This window comes from Opisthorchis viverrini (genome assembly GCF_000715545.1).
Source record: "Opisthorchis viverrini unplaced genomic scaffold opera_v5_468, whole genome shotgun sequence".
Lineage (NCBI taxonomy): Eukaryota > Metazoa > Platyhelminthes > Trematoda > Opisthorchiida > Opisthorchiidae > Opisthorchis > Opisthorchis viverrini.
The window spans coordinates 66267-86622 of record NW_008752132.1 but is presented as its reverse complement, the minus strand read 5'-3'; the positions used below and the strand labels follow the sequence as shown (position 1 = coordinate 86622).

The 20356-nt window shown below is 45.1% G+C and overlaps 2 protein-coding genes across 2 annotated transcripts in view; one reads left to right on the top strand and one right to left on the bottom strand.

Moving 5' to 3' along the window:
- The window catches only part of T265_11285 (hypothetical protein), a gene marked incomplete at both ends in the record, with an annotated part of 48411 nt that extends 40849 nt beyond the window's left edge, over window positions 1–7562 (top strand). Inside the window, 4 exons of the mRNA XM_009177900.1 lie at window positions 605–848; window positions 2675–2925; window positions 4231–4659; window positions 7253–7562. Of these exons, the coding sequence (XP_009176164.1) occupies window positions 605–848; window positions 2675–2925; window positions 4231–4659; window positions 7253–7498 (1170 nt within the window). The remainder of the gene's footprint in view (window positions 1–604; window positions 849–2674; window positions 2926–4230; window positions 4660–7252) is intronic.
- Window positions 7563–10638: 3076 nt separating this feature from the next.
- On the bottom strand, window positions 10639–18528 carry T265_11283 (hypothetical protein; the record flags this gene model as incomplete). Its single annotated transcript, XM_009177899.1, has 5 exons — window positions 10639–10871; window positions 13677–13731; window positions 14201–14592; window positions 16169–16269; window positions 18432–18528. 5 exons carry the CDS (start codon window positions 18526–18528, stop codon window positions 10752–10754), a joined length of 765 nt encoding a protein of 254 aa, XP_009176163.1.
- Between the last annotated feature and the right edge of the window lie 1828 nt (window positions 18529–20356).

Below are 20356 nucleotides of genomic sequence, written 5' to 3'. Positions count from 1 at the left end.
CAGAAACGGAGAGTTTAGTAAACAAGTATTTTTCCTAACTTTGGAACAATACTATGTTTGAAGTGAAACACATTATGATAGAGGAAAGACTTGTACTTGGAGATAAGATTCAACATTAGTGGATGAAGATTACTATGATAACGACTTCTCTCGATTGACTGATTAGTAAGACAGCCTGAAAATTTATTTCATTTCCAACAAGTCTTGAAGAGCTTGCTTGACTGTCGTTAGTCGTGAATCGAAGAGTCTTCGAAGAGCTTTCAGCAACCTTATGAGTAGTGTGTTCCGTATCTCGAATATCGTCCCTGCTTAAACAGGCGGGCTTTGTGCAGCACGCTCAGTTGCAGGATTGCGTAAACAAAAGATTCAGTTGGGATTCGGTCGAGTTCCTTGTTAAAACCAAACTAGTTTGCAAACGAGTGTATTACGCGAATCATTATATCTCCTTTAAACCTACTGAGGACGCATTTGAATGAATTGACCGCCATGGTAAACATTTTGCGTCCTGCGGTATGCGGTGTTATCACCACCAATTTCCTTTTGCTGTGATGTTGTTGGACGGTCTCTCTCAATTCCTTATACACTTATTTTCTGATCCTTTCAGCGTTGCCACAACTGTTCCGAAATCGTTCAAAGCGTGATATCTTTGTTCTCAGATGTTGCTGACTCTTGTCTGATCTATCTTGCCAATGTGCCATCCAGCGTAACAGAAAACCATTTACCAACTCCACTCGGGGACCATCCTTCTGGTGGGAACACTGCAAATGGTTCTCGGAAGACTTCAGCATCTTCGAATTATTTAAATCTGACAGTCACTCTTTGTCGTCACTATGCGAAGCAGAATACAAGTAAGTGTGTGCCGAATGCTCCGCGGTATTATCTTGTTTATACACTGCCAGAGGCAGAATGAGCCCACCTTTGCGTCGTNGAGGCAGAATGAGCCCAACATTTGCGTCGTGTAAGATGAGCGATTTCGATTTCTGTGTCAGCCAGGACCTAGTGCAAACATTTGTATCATTCGATCCTTTCTTTTACTCACGTCACAACACTATATTGGTGTGTCAATCCAACGCCACTGTGAAATCAAGTATAGAGATAATCCCACGACCCTTGTAACAATAAACACAATTGATGTTTCAAGAGGTAGGCCTTGACCTGTTCTTATTGGCTTCGAAAACACGAGTTAAACATGAAAAGATTTCGGTCTAAGACAGGTCATGAGGAATGGTCAGTGGGACCATTCCTGGGATGGGCGGCTCGGACTTCTTGACGAACCTGAGGTGGCGAAACAGAGGTCTGTCGCTTAAGGAAATGCGTTGCTTAGTTTGACAAGCTCTTGACTTTGAAAGCACTACAGCGAATAACAGTATCATCTCAAACCGAACTGACACTGTCCTTTGCGGACCTCACCCAGCATAAGCCTAGGTCACAGCTACAGGTGAACTGTACGTAAACCATCCGAGTAGGAAGTAACGATATTCGCTCCATTGGGATGGGTTACGTTATGCATCCCACGACATTCAGCCTAACTGCGGCCGCTTTCGTTGCGCACTGCCATGGCCTGTTCCTCTGCGAACCTTTTGCCAACAATGGCTTTGAACAGAAAGCAGCACTTTCACAGCTTATACAGCTGCAGTGGATCATCATCGTCAGAGACAGCAATGTCAATGTTGTTTCACTACCGTATAACCACAAAGTCCATTTCAAGCCGTAAAGTGAAGGATTAGAAAAAGGTGGTTAGGGAAGAAACCTAGCACTAGCCTCCCACAAGCATTCTGAGCTGTCTATATCCTAATCTAAACACTGAAAAAAACTGACGACACGAGCAGCCGCCATTTCTTGCAACTTCTCCATCCAAGCACAGATGGGGTCACGATACTCCATCCTAGAAGGTGGACCGCACCAGTACCACCCAAGCTATCCTTGAGTTCTCTCGTCGTCGTTCATATCCTTCTTCAAAATTACATTGTTCACTTTGCTTTTTCTGCCATTCTGATAATGGAGCTGAGAACAATATTCTCCTAGGTAAACGATAGTTCGGACTGTGTAGCATATGGCCGAGCCAATACCATCGGTTAACAAACCCAAGCACTTCGTTCCGAATTTTCAAAGCGGCAAGGCTGAATGGGTGATCGAGAATAAGACGGCAATTCGGAAGGCCAGTGCGCATACACGGAGTGGCCTCCGACGTTCTGTTTCTAATAGCTTGTGCAGAGAGCAGAGAAATAATCCTAGTGACAAAACATTGTGGTCCACACGATCCAAAGTTTCGTTTGCTTCAAATCAACCTCGAAATCTGGCGACTATGCTGCCGCGACTCGCGCGGGTGTTAGTCTCGCCGCACAAATGGGGACACTCGTAGCTTTTTGATGTTCCATCGAACCTTGTTGTTCAGTTAAACCCGTGTGTCTTCAGCAACGCTGTACTCCGAAAATTAGTAAACCATGTAGGATGCACTATCCGCTCCACTGAATCACTCTATTTCTGTTGCTATACTCATTTTCCTCTTCTTGCATCCCTGAAAGTAGTGTAGTTAAAACTTCGCGGTTATTGTTTTCAACTCCATTTGGAGCCGAGGACAACTGTGACTTTTGACTGAACCACTTGTTTTTGTGTAAGCACCTGTCAACTCACCAAACGCTACTTGTTAATACCCTTTCGATCTCCTATTTAGACAAGTCTAGCTTCGAAGCAACGGCCGAAGACGAACGAATCGCGGAGTTACGGTTGCTACTAACAATGCTCAGCCGAATTTCTGCGCACGAATTTGAAGTCCGACTTTCTGGTGCGTTGTTGTTACCATTGGTGGATGATGGACCGCTATCGCATACCGATGAGTTGAGCTCGAAATCTGTTGGCACGGTCTATGTGTCGTTGGTTGGTATGGGACATCTGCTGCCTTTGATCACTGAGTCTATACTTATGGTATGTTTTCACTATGAGATGTTTCATTGCTGGTTTTCTTTGATCCCTTCAATAAGTTATTCCATGTTCTTTTTGAATTCCCCGTGCTGAGCGCACCTGACATTAACGCCCAAACTATACATAAGCTGGAATTTCTATTTTTCTAGTAGCAGCTATTTATTTATGTTTGGGCTTAGCGCTGTAACATCATGGCCCGCTGATTGCTTGGAAGACGTTTTGAAGGGCAGGGTAGTACTTACACCGCGTCGTATGTTACCTTGCGATGTTTAATCTTGGTATTTCAGTTGTCGATCGGTCCGTTCCAGCTACGCTTCCTGAACAGTGAATGACACAGAAGTTCATGCACATGGTCTGCTTTTTATGTCCATATATTTCTGGATAATGTTTAATGTATGGAAGTTCTCCAAAGGCTTCCCCACTAAAAGTGGTCTTCGGCAAGCCTGTCCACTGTCTACACCTCTGTCCACCGTCCTCATCAATGAACTAATGAGACGAAATCCTAAGAGTCTTGAAACTCTAGTCTGCAATATTTGTTTTTGAAATCATTGTCGATCTGGAGTATGCAGGAAAAATCGTTCCGGGACGAGTATTGGTCTTCATGCCTCCTTCGGGATCGTACAAACTGCGAGGTAAATAACTTGTGACTTGGCAGCAGAGTGCGAGAAAATACGAACAATTCGTGGTTGTTGGTGCGGTTCAATCCCTAGGATGAAGTCCTCATGACCTCCCCTCTGCGCTTGGCTGGAGACGTTGCAAGAAATGGCGGCTAATCGGTGTCAGTGGCGTTCGTACCATCAATTTCTCCCCAGATTGGTTAATTGAGCGTTTGGAGGTTCAGGCATTTCCGAGTGTTTGTTTGTAGGCCTGCGTCAGCTCGCTTCCCCGTCCACCTTCTTCACTTCTGGGCTTTAGGTACATCGGATTAATTATGTGGTTGTGCGGCAGTGATATTACTGCTCGTAATTATGCTGATGATGTCGTCTGTTTGCCTGGGGTTGCTTTCAACTTTGATGCAGCGTAGCACATGCGTGCTGATTAGTAACTGCCGTCATGCTACCCTCTCAAAAAGTAATGAATATCTCCCAACCTTCATAAATGTCTCCAGCTTATTTCCGTTCCTTATCATTTTGGACGTCCGTTGTTACCTTGTTTGTTAGTATGAGTCGTAATCGTGATGTGTACTTGCTCATAAAGCCAACAGTGCCTAATTCTATATCCAGCTGGTAAAACCAAGTGGAGTTTTTAACACACAATGTAACGCCGATTCGCCATTTTTAATGTAGTTTATTCTTTTTTCTTCCCCAGGTCCCTGAAGTGTGCCATGCGTTCTACTCGCTGGCCTCCTTCGCTTGTGATCTGCATATCATAGGTCTTAACCATATGTCTGATGAACAGTTAGCCTATTTTGGTCGTCTAATCCGGCATGGTATCCTTGGCGTTGCGGCAGATGCATTCCCATCCTCGACGCCTGGTTGGCCATTCAGTGGAGTAGACAGTTCAGTCATTCGCCAATGCCTGGAGATTATTATTTCCTTAACTGAGTTCTGCCAAGACGCACGTTGTAACCAACAGGCCAAAGCCGAACAGGAGATCGCTGATCGTTTTTGTAAAGTACTCGGTTTAAATACTCAGCTGGTAATAGACGTGTTCGCTCTACTTACTCAGGACAGCTATTCGACGGATATCGAAACGGTGCTGTCTTCAACAGTCCTCGGTCTGATTCATATGAATCTGGTAAGTAGGCCGTTTCTGTCTTTATGCATCACGACTGTCAGCTGTGAATACAAGCCTGTTAACATATCACATTATTTACTGGTACTAACGCGCCTCCACCAAGTACTCTCCAAGGTACAACGCAATGACGGATTCTTATGGACCACATGCCCTGTTTATCAATAGTTTTCATTAATATCCGACTAACCGTCTGGAGTATTGGATCTACAACACAACCGGCTCCTCTTCCTTTAATGTAAACCACTACCACTTACCTCATAATCTGTTACTGGTAATTAGTTGTTTGCTCATTCCGTTTACTAAGACGTTTAATTCTTTCGAGCTACTCACCTCAGATTCACAGTATACTGGATTTCTGACTTTCTCCTACCCGTACGGTCTGCGCCTCGTCTAGCTGTAACACCCTTCCGGTGCCTGGCTGCCATGCAACCCGAAGGAAGCACGAGGGCTGGGATACAGCCAGGTCGCCCAAGCATCTGCCTAGAGAGGCAGAGGTCTACGCATAGTCGGACGCTTTCCTGAAGGTACTCTCAACTTTGGGTGTGTGGAGATACTATACTGATAATATTCCGTCTATCTTTAAGAGTCCGCTCGTCGAAAGGAGGCACATGTTGCTTTTGGACACTTAAGAAGGATTCGAACAGATTATGCTTTCGTCTCGACACAAAGAATTTTAAGAGCAGTAATGTGCGAAACGTGTGGTCATAAAAGACTTTGGACATTGAGATCAGGATTTCTGGAGTTGTGTTGAGACTTGCTGTTCGATTATGGATGCCTAATATCATCCGTTGTTTTGTATGAATCGCAGCAACGACAATCGGTTTGGTAGATTAGGTGATCAGAAGCACCCGGTCTTTCTTTGGTGGAACGAGTAGGCTCGCAGTTTTTGAGTGCTTTGATTTCGTTCGATAGCACGATTTCTTAATAGTCTTTAGGCGAAGTGTACCGCTTTTGCGGCACCAGACATTCACTTTCAGATTTAGATTACTTGCCTATGATTCTGGATGGATTGCCATTTTGAACCAATGTATGGTTCAGAGGCGATTGTGCAGTATAACCTACCAAAGGTTTCAAACAAAGTACGTCTTCGCACAATGATCGGCGGCTTTTTAAATGTGGAAGACACAATGCTCATTTGTAAGCTCTCCGGTGACACTCCATCGTTAATCAGTTTCATTGTTAGCAGGTTCACTTAGATAATGTGTCTGTAATTGAAGGGAATCTCGGTGGCGCAGGTTGTATTGTTGGCTGGAAGTGCCAACCTCAACGCACTTCTACTTACAATGTGCTAATGATGTCACCTAAATTGGTGATGAAACTTATTCGCCCAAATTGTCCAACTCGGAGAGATCTTGGGTAGCTGTGATTCCGACTAGATAGACGTAGATTAAAATGAATTAGTGAGCCGGTTTGAGCTCTATTCAACTTGTTTCCTAATATACATTATGCGGTAAAGTGCAGTGAGTATCTACCCCTTCCCTCTCACCCGTTTTCGATTATTCTGTTAATGGGCCAGTTAGGCGCAATAAAGAAATTTCTATGGGGCGAGTTTTGGGAGTCGGTCGCTCTCACTGTTAAAATTGCGCTGAACGCATGAAGTAACCTGGAGTTAAATTCTCGTCCTTTGGTGAACAGATTTCAAGAGACCATTGAACATAAATTAGCAATCACGGAATAATGGTGAGTTCTGTCCTAGTCAGCTGGACTCTACTTGGTTGATTGCCACATGGATTGGCCTCTCTGATCGTCGATTTTAAAATGACGGAATAACTCTTTTCTGCTAACCAAAAATTCTTCACAACAGTGCAAAACAGGGCGATATGGCTCAGTGGTTAGAGGGCCTATTTACTGACCGCTAGATCCGTGGTTCGAACCCAGTCTCTGCATTTCGGCTTCTCCTGTCTAGGCTTGGACAGCCTGACAGTATCCTAACCCTCGTGCTTCCTTCGAGTGGCATAGCACCTAGGCATCGAAAGGGCGTTACAGGTGAGCGATTTTTATTCTCTTATTGATTGTCACTGCTACCCGTCGATCCTGTGAATTTCATTCGTTGGAATCGAACACATTATGATGCCGTGGTTGAGCATCCGGACCTTCCATTATGGTTGACTGCTTTACGAACTTAATGCTCTGTGCATAGGCGATCGCTTGGAGTTATCTGAATCACTTACAGAGTGATTTATTTCGGACGGTTAAACCTACCCGTCATTCGTTCGTACATGGCTAGAAATCTCGGTCCGGGCATTGAGTTCCGTCATAGGTGCAGACACTTGGTACATCGCTTACGTGTATGAAGCTGTGCGAACAAACTCTGGGCACTCAGTGAGGTATGCCAGGCCGTTTCTCATGGCGTGCCACTTTTCGGCTTGTAGAAGTGTAGTTTCTATTTGTTTTCATCAGACACTGGTGAGCGCGAGACATGTGTTTTTGCTGAGCAGTCACTTGGATCTGTTTTCCATCATTTCATCTATGTTTGCCTTCAAATAAATTCACAATAAGTTCGCAATAAAAGCTATTAAGATGCAGCTTCGTTTTTTTCGGAATTGATTAAAACACCATTGTTTCACTCAGTCCATGTTTACTCCTCTTTCAGGACGCCTATGCAGACCTTGTAGAACAATGGCTAAACTCTTGTCAAGATGTCGGTTTGCGTGATCGTTTGCGTATCGCTTTCGAGCGCCTTGGTTCTCCAAATCAGCCGGCCAGCACAGATGAACGAACAAACCGGTACACGGCAGGATTTAGCAACCAAAAGCCCACTCGAATAGCACAGATTGAGTTTCAACAGAAGTTTCACTCATTCGTTGGCGAAATACGCGCATTTCTTTGCCACACTTAGATCCCATTTTGGGTGCTTGCTAGCAGCCGGTGTACAAACATTAACCCTCGATTTAAATACCCGATTTTTATTTTACTTATTGCTGAAATATATGAAAGATCGTGTTTCTTTCCACATCGTCCGGTTTTACTGCGGTGCCATGGCAGTAGTGAATGTGACGCCGAATATCGGCCTTCTGTTTACTGACCACATCATCTGGTGTGCTCTGGTGGAAGTGAAACACCGTCTGAATTTTTTAACTACGCCGGATATCTTGATTGACGAAGTGATGTGTGCGTGTAGCTGTAAAAGCCACGGTCAATGGGCAGAAGTATTTAGTGGGTCCAACCAACTTCACTCCACTGTAGAGGGCAATCTTTATAAGGGATGACGATTCCCCTGGCATAGTTTTTTTCATTACTGAAACACCTTTGGATAAAACCTACTTTAGGAGAACGCCCCATCGGAACATAACTTGTACACACCAGAACTGACGAATATGGTACGAGCAACTGGCCAGGAGGACACGACAAAATTGTGGCTTGCAACAGGCTACTGCGACCGCTGAGTTGAGGAAATATCCGTATCTACGTGTTTTTGTATATATAGACCTTCAAATGCAAGTTACTACAACATCCGTGGAATGAGAACACCAAGGGCACAGTGGGTGAAAGGACGGCTTAGATCTGATATTTCAAATGTAACCAATGCCTCGTTTTGTTCCATTTGCAACGTTAGTGTTAATGACCACTGTGTCATCAGTCAGAACTGCTGCTTCCAAGAACGAGCTACACCTTTTGGACACACAACCACCAGTACTGAGAGTCAAGCGATAGATTTTGCAACCAACAACGAGTAATCTGCTGGTGCTGCATGAGGTAGCTGATCAACAAATCAAAGAGTTTTCAGCAACCTTCTGAGTAGTTTCCTTTATGAAAAGTTGCTTAGGAGTTTATCCTATTCGAAGGAACAAGCAGATTCCTTTTAAAGAAGTCTGAAATGGGCATTTGTTACGGCGATTCATGGTGAAGTATCCGCCTTTCGTTTCTGATGGCGGACTTCTACCACTTAAGCATGTAAACAACTGGCTAAGCAATAGAAATTCTTATGCTGGTATTCTCGGTTATCGACAGCCTTCCCACCATCAACAGTGGCGTTGTGACAAGCCTGAACCGTAGTAGACAACCTAAATGCCCGAAGTGGTCGTCAGACCCTGAGGCGACGTTGTTAACAGATTGTCAAAATTCATCGCACAAAAATAGAAGCAATTTCTTTAGTTGTGCACTGGTCGTCATTTGTTACTGGTCAATACGAGCCCTCAGCATGCGCGTTCATGAAGTAGTTATCAACTGAAAACAACTCATGGACATGGCTGGATCCTGCAGCAACTGGTTGATGGTGAAAAGTTCCAATTCAGAAATGTTTGTCTTTCCAGGGATGTGCAGCCCTATTCTGCCCACACTGTGAAGAAACACAATCTCGATTTCCCTTAGTATCTCAGAACGACGCGTGGTCGTGTGCAATTCCAATTCAGAAATGTTTGTCTTTCCAGGGGTGTGCAGCCCTATTCTGCCCACATTGTGAAGAAACACTCTCGATTTCCCTTAGTATTCCATAGAACGACGCGTGGTCGTGTGCAACCATGGTTTTATCCCGATCTCTGATGTCAGGGACTGGGTCAAGTACGTTGTTTTCGCCTTTGCAGACTACAGGCGTACAATAAACAGGAGCCTATAGTTGATCGTTCTGGTAGTAGTTACAAGCTTCGACTACCTGATCATGATATCTACAGTTGTGATAGGAGGAATAATCGCTCTCCCGTGTGGATGGTGCGAGTAAATTAACGGATTCAACGGAAATAGTGGTTGTAGAAGGATATTACTATATGGCCGCTGTGGAGTTACCAGGCCGCATGGGACCTCTCTACAAGTTAATGGTACCAGTCAGTACTGAGAAACTGTCTTCTAGTCAATCACCGAAACTTTTGATTGAAGATGAACTCGAGATTTCATTATCCAATTAGCAAAGCTACGTCTATTCGGGACCTCAGTTTGAGGAAATCGGCAACTTCAAACAAAAATCAACCGATCCGAAGTGTCGCCGGGGTAATCGGATAATGAACCGATCATGGGCGAAGACATGTGAACATGTGATGAAGCATAAAAAGAGGGGCGAACAGTGCTATCTATAATCTAATGAAAACCCAGTTTCAAATGAATAAATTGAGATTCCCTTGGAGTTAGAGCCTGTTTTCGATTCTCCGGAACACAAGGTGACTCGCTGAATTGCATCAGTAGATTAACAGTAAGTTTGGCAACAATCAAGGGATGAATACCTCAGCGACCGCAAAGCATTTGCTGAAACTCGTCCACATATAAAACAGGTATCAATGTGAAACCCATTGGGAAATTAATTCCCGATAATTCAATTCAGCTGTCTTCGTGTGAAGGCAGCACAACCGGCTGACCTAACAAGTCCCTTATTAAACTTCAGGGTAGATTTAGTTCAGGTAGATTCTAGTCGAAATCTATCCACCTGCATGCAATTTGGTATCTGATTCCTTGAAAGGACGACATTTGAGCAACACATTCAACATGTGTTGGTGCGATCGTGTGGGTTGGATTCTACGGATTTAATAATTACGGATTAATACTTATTACGGTTCACGCCTTACCAAGCTTTTTGCATAGTGAATCCAGTTGTTGGGGTGCTGTGATCGTGCCATTAAGAACAACTGAAAGACCGCAGCAAACTGCACAGACATTCGTTTACGGGCGTCACACAAAACAGCATCTAATCTCGCTTCTACTGAGGAAATTTTTTCCAGTTAAGCGGTATGCCACTTCTTTTATTATGATTGCTCAAAAAGGCAACTGTATTTCGAGAGGCCATATTTGTTACCCCTTGTGGCCGTCAGTAACCTACTGACGAAAAGTTTGCAAGCCAATTGCGACGTTCGGTGGACAAATAGTAACCAAGAGTTCACGTCGAATGTTCAAACAAAATCCCAGAGGTTTTGAAACTAGGGCCGTTTGGCTACGCGTTCGCACCTTCATTCCAGAACACTTAAGCTTCATCTGCAGGAGTCCAGTAGATTTCGAGTAGCTATAATGAATGAATAAGTCCATGGGTAATTACGAATAAGCAAGAAGCACCAAGTTCTCTCGGAGTAGGTTTATCTCATCACAGGCAAAAATATGCAAATCAAAATAATCAGGAATACTGATAAAAATGGGAGGTTCACAAACTTGTCCGTGGAAAAAACGGATGTAGGCTACAAATTACCGTGCTTAGAGTTGTTCGGTTCATTGGAGAATATGGTCATTGTACTCGTGTCGATCCAAGAGAAGCCTCGAGAAAGACTTGTATCAGGAGGTGGGGGAGTTGCTTCCAACTGCGACAACAGAAAGTGACAATTTCGTTGGGAACACATCCAAACGAATGCGGTTACGGGAAGTTTACGACGAATAAGTAGGGCAATAAGTAATTTTGCAGAGGGTGTAATCCGATCGAGCGCTCATGTACAACAATTCGTGCCGTCTGGGATCTTTATGAATATGATTTGTGTTAAACTGTACTGATATGGAAGTGTTATAATAGAGGCTGCCCTAACTAGAGGGTCATCAGATGATCCGTGACTGACGTTACGAACCACTGATAAGGCATAATTGGGGTACGACAGAAGTTAATGAAGTCACCTCTGCGTTCACCAGTTGGATCTCTTCCCTGTCCGACTGTCTCACGCACCAGATATTCGGTTCTCGATGTTACAACGCACCAGTTACACTTTTCTAACTTAAGTCGTCCTGGCTTCATACGAATCATGCGCTCAAAAATTCATCTTGGCCCGTCGCAGGTTTTGTGCGCTGCGCAAAGCAGTCCCATCGTAATATCCTGCAAATTCCAACTGAGTATTGGTGGACGGCCTGTCAAGGCTCCGTGAGCAGCGTCAACACTTTGTTGCGGCCTACTCACCCAGGAACAGGGCCCCTGAAAGAGCAACCTCGTCTTGCTTTCATCCTCTCCAGGTGTAAAAAAAATATCTCGGCTGTAACCCTTCCGGTGCCTAGCGGCTGTGCTACCCGAAGGAAGCACGAGGGCTGGGATACTGCCGGGTTACCCAAGCCTAGACAGGGGAAGTCGAGAGGCAGAGGTCGGGTTTGAACCATAGACCTCGAGGTCAGTAAATTCGCGCTCTTAACCACTTGGGCCATCTCGTCCAGGTGTAAAACTGCAGAGGCAATCGTATCCACTGTCCAATACGGTGACGCCTGCTTGCCTACTGAGATGGCCGATAGACGAAAGGCTCGAACGATTGGATGTGTTTGTCTGAAAGGAAGACAATTTGACATGAACCAGGAGCTCAACAACTGTCCCGAAACACCCAAACACCTCTGACTTCAGTGATTCGAGGCACGTGCTACTGGATAACCAGCTGGTACAGAAACATAGAAGGTGGTGGAATTTTCTAGATAACTACAACGCTGTGAAGACATTTGAGCGCAGGAATTCTGAACACAACGATCAGTCAGGTATCGGGACGAGTATTTTTCGAACTCACCACGGGTTGGAAAAACCGCCACTGAACCAAACTTCCTTATCTCGGTTCCTAAGAAGAAAGCAATGAACTCTCTTTCTGCAGCCAAACATACTGGGATCAATGAATGGCCTACTTAACAAAGGCTCATAGAGTTATCGCAAACAGATATCAGCCTCAAACTAGCTCAGAATTTAGGACGGGACAGAATAAAAACTGTGAGGAGAAAACTGAAGAGCCGCAAAAACATTACCAGTGAGTTTAGGTTACCGCGAGAGCAGCTTGTTCTGAAACTCGGATGGCAGGCAACTATTGCTACCGAGGGCAACAAGGATGCTAGTTAGCTGTTGACAACGCACCATAGTTTCCATATCCGGACTATTCTGAAATTTCAAGATAATCCCATTAGATTTAGTATAGCGATTCGTGGCTATTCGTGCTTGCCGTAACGGCTACTGGCAAAGTAGTTTTGTCGGACCAGTCAACTGAACTATCCCAAAGAGCCGCCATATTGGTTACCTCCTCACTTTTGCCTAGGTTTGCATAGTGCCCCTAACTAATTTAGGAATTTCCACATTGGGTGATGCGTGGGGTCTGCGAAGATAGTCAGTTCACCATCAATCGGTTCACCTTCTTTGTTGACAAGTATGGCCATTCAGATTAAGAATAATCGAGTTGAGGGTGTTTTCCAGAATTTTTCTGGATACGATCTGGATGAGTGATTTGATAAGACATACAGGGGAGTGTCGAAATCACTAAAAGGTGTGTTGATGGTTTAGTTCCTTGAAATTCCCAAGGCTCAACTTTGTCCAAGTGGCTGTGCTCGGGCCAAGCTCTTGTTGAGGACTTTAACAAAAGTGTGCGCACAACCGATTTGAGCTTTTGACAGGCATCCAGAGAAAGCTCACTTTATTACGATGAGTTGCTGCCTTCAGCAGCAATGCTCAGTCGGGTCAATTTAACTAGAAATAACCGGGATACTTTTTGCCAGGAGCCCTAGAGGTAAATTCCTTCGGATAGCATACGATGCTAGCGATTCCTGTACACTCCTTCGTGAGACAGTAGAAGTCGCCTGAATTATCACATTTCCTCCACATCCGAGTGAGCAATCCGATTCAGTTTTTCTGTAATATATCTTGGCTCGACTTTCCATCGTGACATCCTATCCGCACTTAAAAGGTCTATAAAAACTTGAATAAATGTCACCTTATTAAAAGTTAAGAGTATATTGAAAAGCAATTTGGTCCGCCCATCAATAAAGAAAGAAGATCTGTGCGGCGTCCCAAGGAGTTCTTCAGGGGATTTCAGAGACCGTCGGGCATATCTCGCAAAGCAACTACAGTTCACAAACACATCTCGTGAGAGAAATAGCGTCAGTGTTGTGTGAGGTTTTTTTCTAAGGTGTTTTCATATTCAGGATTCCAAACTATGTATTCATGGTGTTTAGTAGCCAGCTTCAGTTCAATAGTCTTCAATTTTGTTACATGTACCACCAACAAAGAATGATGGAGACACAGTAGGATAGATAGTAAGCTGCTCTAGAGCTAAGATTCTTGTAACTGTTTTTTCCAGCGATGCCCGTAAACAGTAATCCTATTCAACGCATCAGCATAACCCCAGGTTTGAATCAGACTATCGAAGCAAGAACACTAATAAACCCACCTTCATACGTTCCCGTGCTCGTTTGATGAATGTATTGTCCTGCCACCCATCGATGCTGAAATGGAAAAGATAATCGTAGGTGATGACGTGCCGTGAGACACCTAAGTGTCGGGCAAAAATAAGGCCAAGATGCCAAGTAAAAACCGGCTTGGTGCCCCTACTCAAACTTCGTGCATGCCCACACTCGATTCGGGTGTCTTGCGTAAGACTAGCCACTACCTTCGTTGGGTCTCCATTACCATGATACATACACAGGGGAAATGTCTGTCTTCTAATTATGAAGTGGAGTGGTGGCAGCTCTGTGGAAGCTGGTAGTGCATCAGCAAACGCATTACTACTGCTGAAATTGTAGACCTCTACACTTCCCCAAACTGTAAGTGTCACAAAGATGGGTATAGAATACTGGGTGACATAAGGAATAAATTCACAGGATAACGCAAGTCAGAATCATGGGATTCATGCTTGGGCTAGGTTTTCATACGATATATTGTGAGACAGCTACGATCTGTAATGACGCGACTAACCTGATTGGGTAAACATCCAGAAGAGGATCGACACCATTTTTGTATGATGGTGACCAAAGTGACAAGGTCATCACACAATTCCGAGCTCTCGCTTCGAATAAGGTTTTGTGATTCACTATCAGATCGGCTGCCTCTGGATTGGGGTAGGTCATACACGAGCTGTCCGCTGGATCTATTGGGTAGATGGAGGATCGAGTTAACATGTGAATTTGTTCAGCCGAGTGCTCCCGGATACAACTGGTGGGGCTGGTTAACAGGGACCGCACATGATGCAATACATGCCATAGATGGTGACGGTCCGGCTGCCAGCGCGAAAAAGCAGAGGTTATTGACAGTTCGCCCGTCTGCGCTTGCACGTACGGATGAAAAAAACCCTTCGGTAAGTAGACGCGCTTGACGATACAAAGGTGGAGAAACAAATTAACACGGTGACACGTAGTGGTCATACGCGAAAAAAAAAACTGAAAAATTGGTGACTTTGATATAATTCCCTCTTCAGAAAAGTCAAAGTAGCAAGTCTATTCGATCGAGCGGCGAAGTGTCGGTAAATGAAAACTATATTTCTCACCATAGTCTACATACTGTCATGTACAAAGTCCTATACAATGTATACAGCTTTGAAGCATCTGTTCCTCAAATTCGAAAGTTGCCTTGAGTTATATTCCTATACACAACAATTGTGAACACTGTTTTGATAAATTTTCAGCCACAGTTCCTCAGAAACAACCGTAGCTATGGGTGGGTTAGCCCAAGTGGTGGCGAGTTAACCCAAGTGGTCAGAGCGCGAATTTACTGACCGAAAGGTCCGTGGTTCCAACCCGACCTCTGGCTCTCGACTTCGCCTGTCTAGGCTTAGGCAACCTAGCAGTATCCCAGCCCTCGTGTGTCCTTCGCGTGGCACGGCAGCTAGGCACCGAAAGGGTGCTACAGCTGAACGATTTATACCTCAATTTAGCATGTAGTCCGCCACGGAAAGCTGGCAGTACAGCTATGTTATTCCGTTCATGCTTGTTTTAAATACTCAGGATGCGTATTACACCATTTCCTCGAATATGGCCCCCGGAAGACAACAGATCCACGATTCATTCTCGAAAACTACTGAATGTTGCGGGCTCGGGTCTCTCCGCTGACGTCGGAGGACTGCCATTTATAACAAAGACGAAATGGTCAGACGCCACTTATCATCTTTTCAAGAGAGACTAACCCACCTTTGCGAGATATCGTCCGAAATCCGAAGTGCAATTTGTATCAATGACTAGTCGCGAGTGGTCAGATTCCTTGTTTTAGCCAATCATTGATTCCCATGGAAGACCCCCAATAATCGTGTTCAGATTGATTGGGCAAGCTATGCTTGGTTTTAACAGGAAAAACAGCCGACCAACTGCGAAAGACATTGGTAGGCAGGCAGATGGTACTAGGATGATCAATTTGCGAGTTCTCACCGAAGAACAATGAGCACCCATATGCGTGGAAAGTCTCGTGTGGCTGAGTCATTTCCAAATAGCAAATAAACTTCAAGGACTGGAAATAGCCAATCGTACAAAAAGGGCTTTTGTGTAGAAATCAGTGATTGGAGGCACGCAGTCGTCCGATATCTTCGGCGCTGAGACTTCGCCTAACATCGACAAAATAGCACCGGTTATGCTACAGGATTCTTCACCCTACCTACCTTGACAGTTTACTATTATACCACTCTCGAATTCGAAAGTAAGTAAGTTACCAATCCTAGCCTCATTTTGTCGGCGAAACTGCCAGCTGAGGCGATAAGACAGCTCATCTAAGCGCAGTTGCCTACCAGTTTCAAATACTCGCATACAAAGGCAAAATTGGACGGTGCGTCAATCAAATCATGAAGGAAATGAATTGCAACTGAGGTTTATGGATCTACAGACGCATCGCAACACAAAGTCGCCCACATAAAGTAAAAAATCGCACGATGAGCCCATCCGCAATGGGCTGCAAACTTACCGGCAATTCAGGTGACGGAAAATCTGAAGGTATTTGTAGCCGGAGGTCAAATATACCACCAGTATAGTAACCACTCCGAACGGACACTACACCAGACCATACTATTGGAAATGAACCAGACGGAAACACCACTTACAGAGAGGATCCTGAGTATCTGGCATTACAAATATTCCAGCAGGATGGTGAAGACGCAGAAGATTACTGCCAGGAAATTCTCATTATGTAAGGTAATTCAAGCATACTATTCAGCGATGAGGAGGTATCCTTGTGTAAGCATCATGAGCTTTTGGAGGAATTTTATCGTAACTAAACCAAAAGTATTGACTTTGGGATACTAATACCATTGGAAGGGGACCATTTCCCAATCGTTAAGCTGGAATAAAGAAAACGGTAGTCAATTAGATGGGATACTTGTTGCATCTCTGAAACTTACGGCCTGAAAAGCGTCCATCCGTACATCGATGATATCCTCGTTGCAAGCCCTGCAGTCCAAGAGAGCGGGTAGCATTTGCGTCAACTACTTAGACGTCTTCAACACCATGGCATTACGACCTTACGGTAAATGGGGCCAGGTCCGAGCTTGGCAAAGCCTTACTTAGTTTTCTGGGCCATACAACTGACGCAACCGGAATTTAGCCAATCAGTTAGAGGGCGCGGGGTATGTCGACTACCTGGGGCCCATACAAGTTTCTCAACATCGTTTCAAAAGCCTGAGTACTACCAAGCGAGATTACTCTGACCACTCAAGGACAAAATTCGTGGAAAGGTAAAGACGCTACTGTTAAGGAGGATGCCATCACTGCCTTCAGTGTAGTCAGACAAGCGTTATAATCCACCGTATTACCAAAATTCACAATCATCCATCAGCCTTGCGGCGGGTGCTTCGGCCACGGCAGTTTTACAAAAGGAACAGGGCGCTAGTTGGAAATCCCTTGGATCCTCTTCGAGACGGTTGACCGACACGATCAGGTGCAGCATAAACAACCGTTAGTTATGGGCTACCTACTCTGTTGCCCGCCCCTTCCCTCACGGACTAGAGGGCCGTGGTTTTGCAGAGTTTACGGACCACAGACCCCTCAATTATGTTGTTCGAAACGCCAGATAAACATTCATCCAGCAACATAAGCTTGAATACACTCGGCTGACATCCAGAATCTCGTTGGAGAGGATAAAATCCCTGTGGACGCACTGTTTCAGTGGGACAATTCAACGTGTCGGATTTCCAAGTAATGATCGATGCCCAACATGGGCTCTTTACCATTCACACGAGGTTTCACCAAATTCTGATGTACGTGGATCGACATGCTCACTGCCAGAAGTTGTCCTTATTTCTGACACCTATAGTGAGTTCCTCGTATGAATGTTTGTCGAGGATTAGATTGCAGGTTTCGATTCTCCATCCAAAGTTACAAGGGACCGTGGCGCTCAGTTCGAATCAGCGAGCTGACAGAGATCTTGGGTCGAAGCCACATCCGAATAACGTAAAACAGGTTGACTGAACGAGTCCTTCACCAAGTGAGAACCGAATTGTAGGTGTATTAACACCACCAGTTGGACGTAAGCGTAGTCAGTGGTCCCCCTGGGCATACACAGCGATGTGAAATCAGATATATAGTGTAAGCCGGCACTACTCGTATATGATGCTGCTTCAAGTTCACTACTACTCCACAGAGAATGCTTGGTTACGCACCCTAAACTGCTAGGTCATTCAGCCATCCGTGCTCCCTACGCCCAGTGTCCACATGGCTTCAAGCTACCGCCTCTTCGGTAGCACCAGACTTATCATCGTTCCTGCGTTGTGATGCAGCCCGACGCCCGCTCAAGCACACTATGCCGATCCCCATCAAGCGATAAGATCTTCAAAAATGTCTGTAAGCTGTCGTGAGAGGCAAACTGGCGAAAACCTGCATACCTGAAAAATGCTAGCCATACATCCTCCTCAACCTCAAACTGCAGACTACAGTCCACGCTCCCGCCCACTGACGATGCGGATGGAGATAGCATCCCACACTCTAAAACATATGAACTCTGGTGGACATGCAACTTTCTCTCATTGGAATTTCGATTGACTTCACACATGGTACACTGAACCATTATGCGTTATTTTTACCATCCACGTTGTCATCATCATCATCAGCGGCAACACGATATAAGTGTACAACACTGATACTTCGTTGCCACACAAGCATAATAAAAGTGGATGATGAAGTGACTAAGCGCTAGCCTACCACAATTATTCCGAGGTGCCTAAATCGCCATATACTCATTCGTTCTGAATAAAAGCCGAAAACAAGAGCACCACTGACATCGACCAGCAGGCACATTTTGCAGCGTCTCCAACCACATGCAGTGGTCCCCATTCTGGGAGGCGAGTCGCACTGACAACACTCAGACTGTACGCAATGTCATTCACAACACCACCTCTCGACTTCTGCCACTCAGAATTGAGCACGTTTTACGGTAAACGATGGTTTGGCCTGCGCAATACATGGTTTTAAAACCGAATACTCGCTTTCTATCTGCCCAGTCACGGATACGCCGACACCAACAAGCACAAGTTATGGTTCTGAGACAATATTTGTTTAAAACCTGAAGACGTCTCACTTCCGCTACTATAACAGGCCAAGTCTCAGCCATAAAACAAAACAGCCCATAATCAAAACTGATACACGCGGCTCTGTAAAACTCAGTGATATATCGCTTTTCCTTCACATGAGTTTCAAATCAGCAAACGCAATCCGAGCTTTGCAGGTTCGTGCGTTGACCTCATCTGTCACACTACAATCAGAACTAATAAAATATCCAAGATACATAAAACGCTCCACAAATTCGAGTGTCTATCCCTGGATCGTAAGAGGCGTGTTCAGTGACTGCATGTCCATGAGTTGACCTTACACACTTTAGGTACAACCAGAATGTCAAACTTCAGGTGTCCACTTTTTCAGCTAACAAACTGTGCACCAAAGTCCAGTGGTTTCAGTTGCATGACGAGTTGTTCAACGAAGACAATAAGAGAATACGAGCAACGTCTCGGAGGCAATGGTCCAATCAGTTTGTTGACATCGAATAGTTGTTTGCCCAGTATGGTGGGCGGTGAGAGCTACAAAGTGAAGGCGATAGCTTTGATGCAGGAGCACCATTGATATCAGGGTCACTGTCCATTGGTTTGCGAATCCCGTGGTCAACATCCGAGGAGACGGCAGTTACCAACGCGACCGAATCGACTGGCAAGGGCTTTCATGCTTCTTCACCAAGTTGTGAAGTGACTGCCCCTGGTTCGTCATCACTATCAAAGACAGCAACATCATTGTTGACACTGATGTTTCACTGCCGTACAACCATAAAGTTCGCCTAATTATATTTATAGCCCTACAGTTAAAAAAAAAATAAGAAAAAGACGAGGGAGGGGACCTAGTGGTGACCAATGTCAAGTATTCTGAGGTGCCTACACCTCCAACTGCTCAATCAGTCAATCTGAGAAACTGACAGCACGAACGCCACTGAGACATTGACTAGCTGCCATTCCTTGCAACGTTTCCAGCCAAGCACAGGCGGGGCCACGGGGAACCCATCATGGAAGGCGTAATGCACCAACATCCAAACTCCTCGTGATCTCTTTCAAGCCCTTCTTCCAAGTCATGCGTTGTCCACTTTGCAGTTTGCGTCATTTTGAAGGAGGCGCATGCGTAGCACATGACCAAGCCGTCGTAGTCGGTGGGGCTGGATGTTCCTCCAGACTGAAGAACCCGCCGCACAACCAGATGCCCGTTTCCTAATCACCTCGTCACTAACATGCTGACGACATCTAAAACCAGCCACGCTTCTGAGACATCGGTGTTCAAAATCCTGAAGATGCCTCAGTACATTCGTCCACAGAGGCCATGTCTTGCACCCATACAATAACAGCCTGCTATAGCCAGGTGAACTTGACCCTTTAGACCCAATGATATGCCTTTTAGACGTCACAAGCGACACAACTTACCAAACTAGATTCCAGCCTGACTGATATCCCTGAATCTGAAGGGGCGTGTGTATCAAGCTACAGTACGGGCTGTTTTGTTGTATGGCTGTGAGACTTGGCCTATTCGAGCAGCGGACCTGAGACGTCTTCAGGTGTTCGACAATCGTTGTCTCAGAACCATAACTCGTGTGCGTTGGTGTCGGCGAATCCGTAACGAGGCAGTTAGA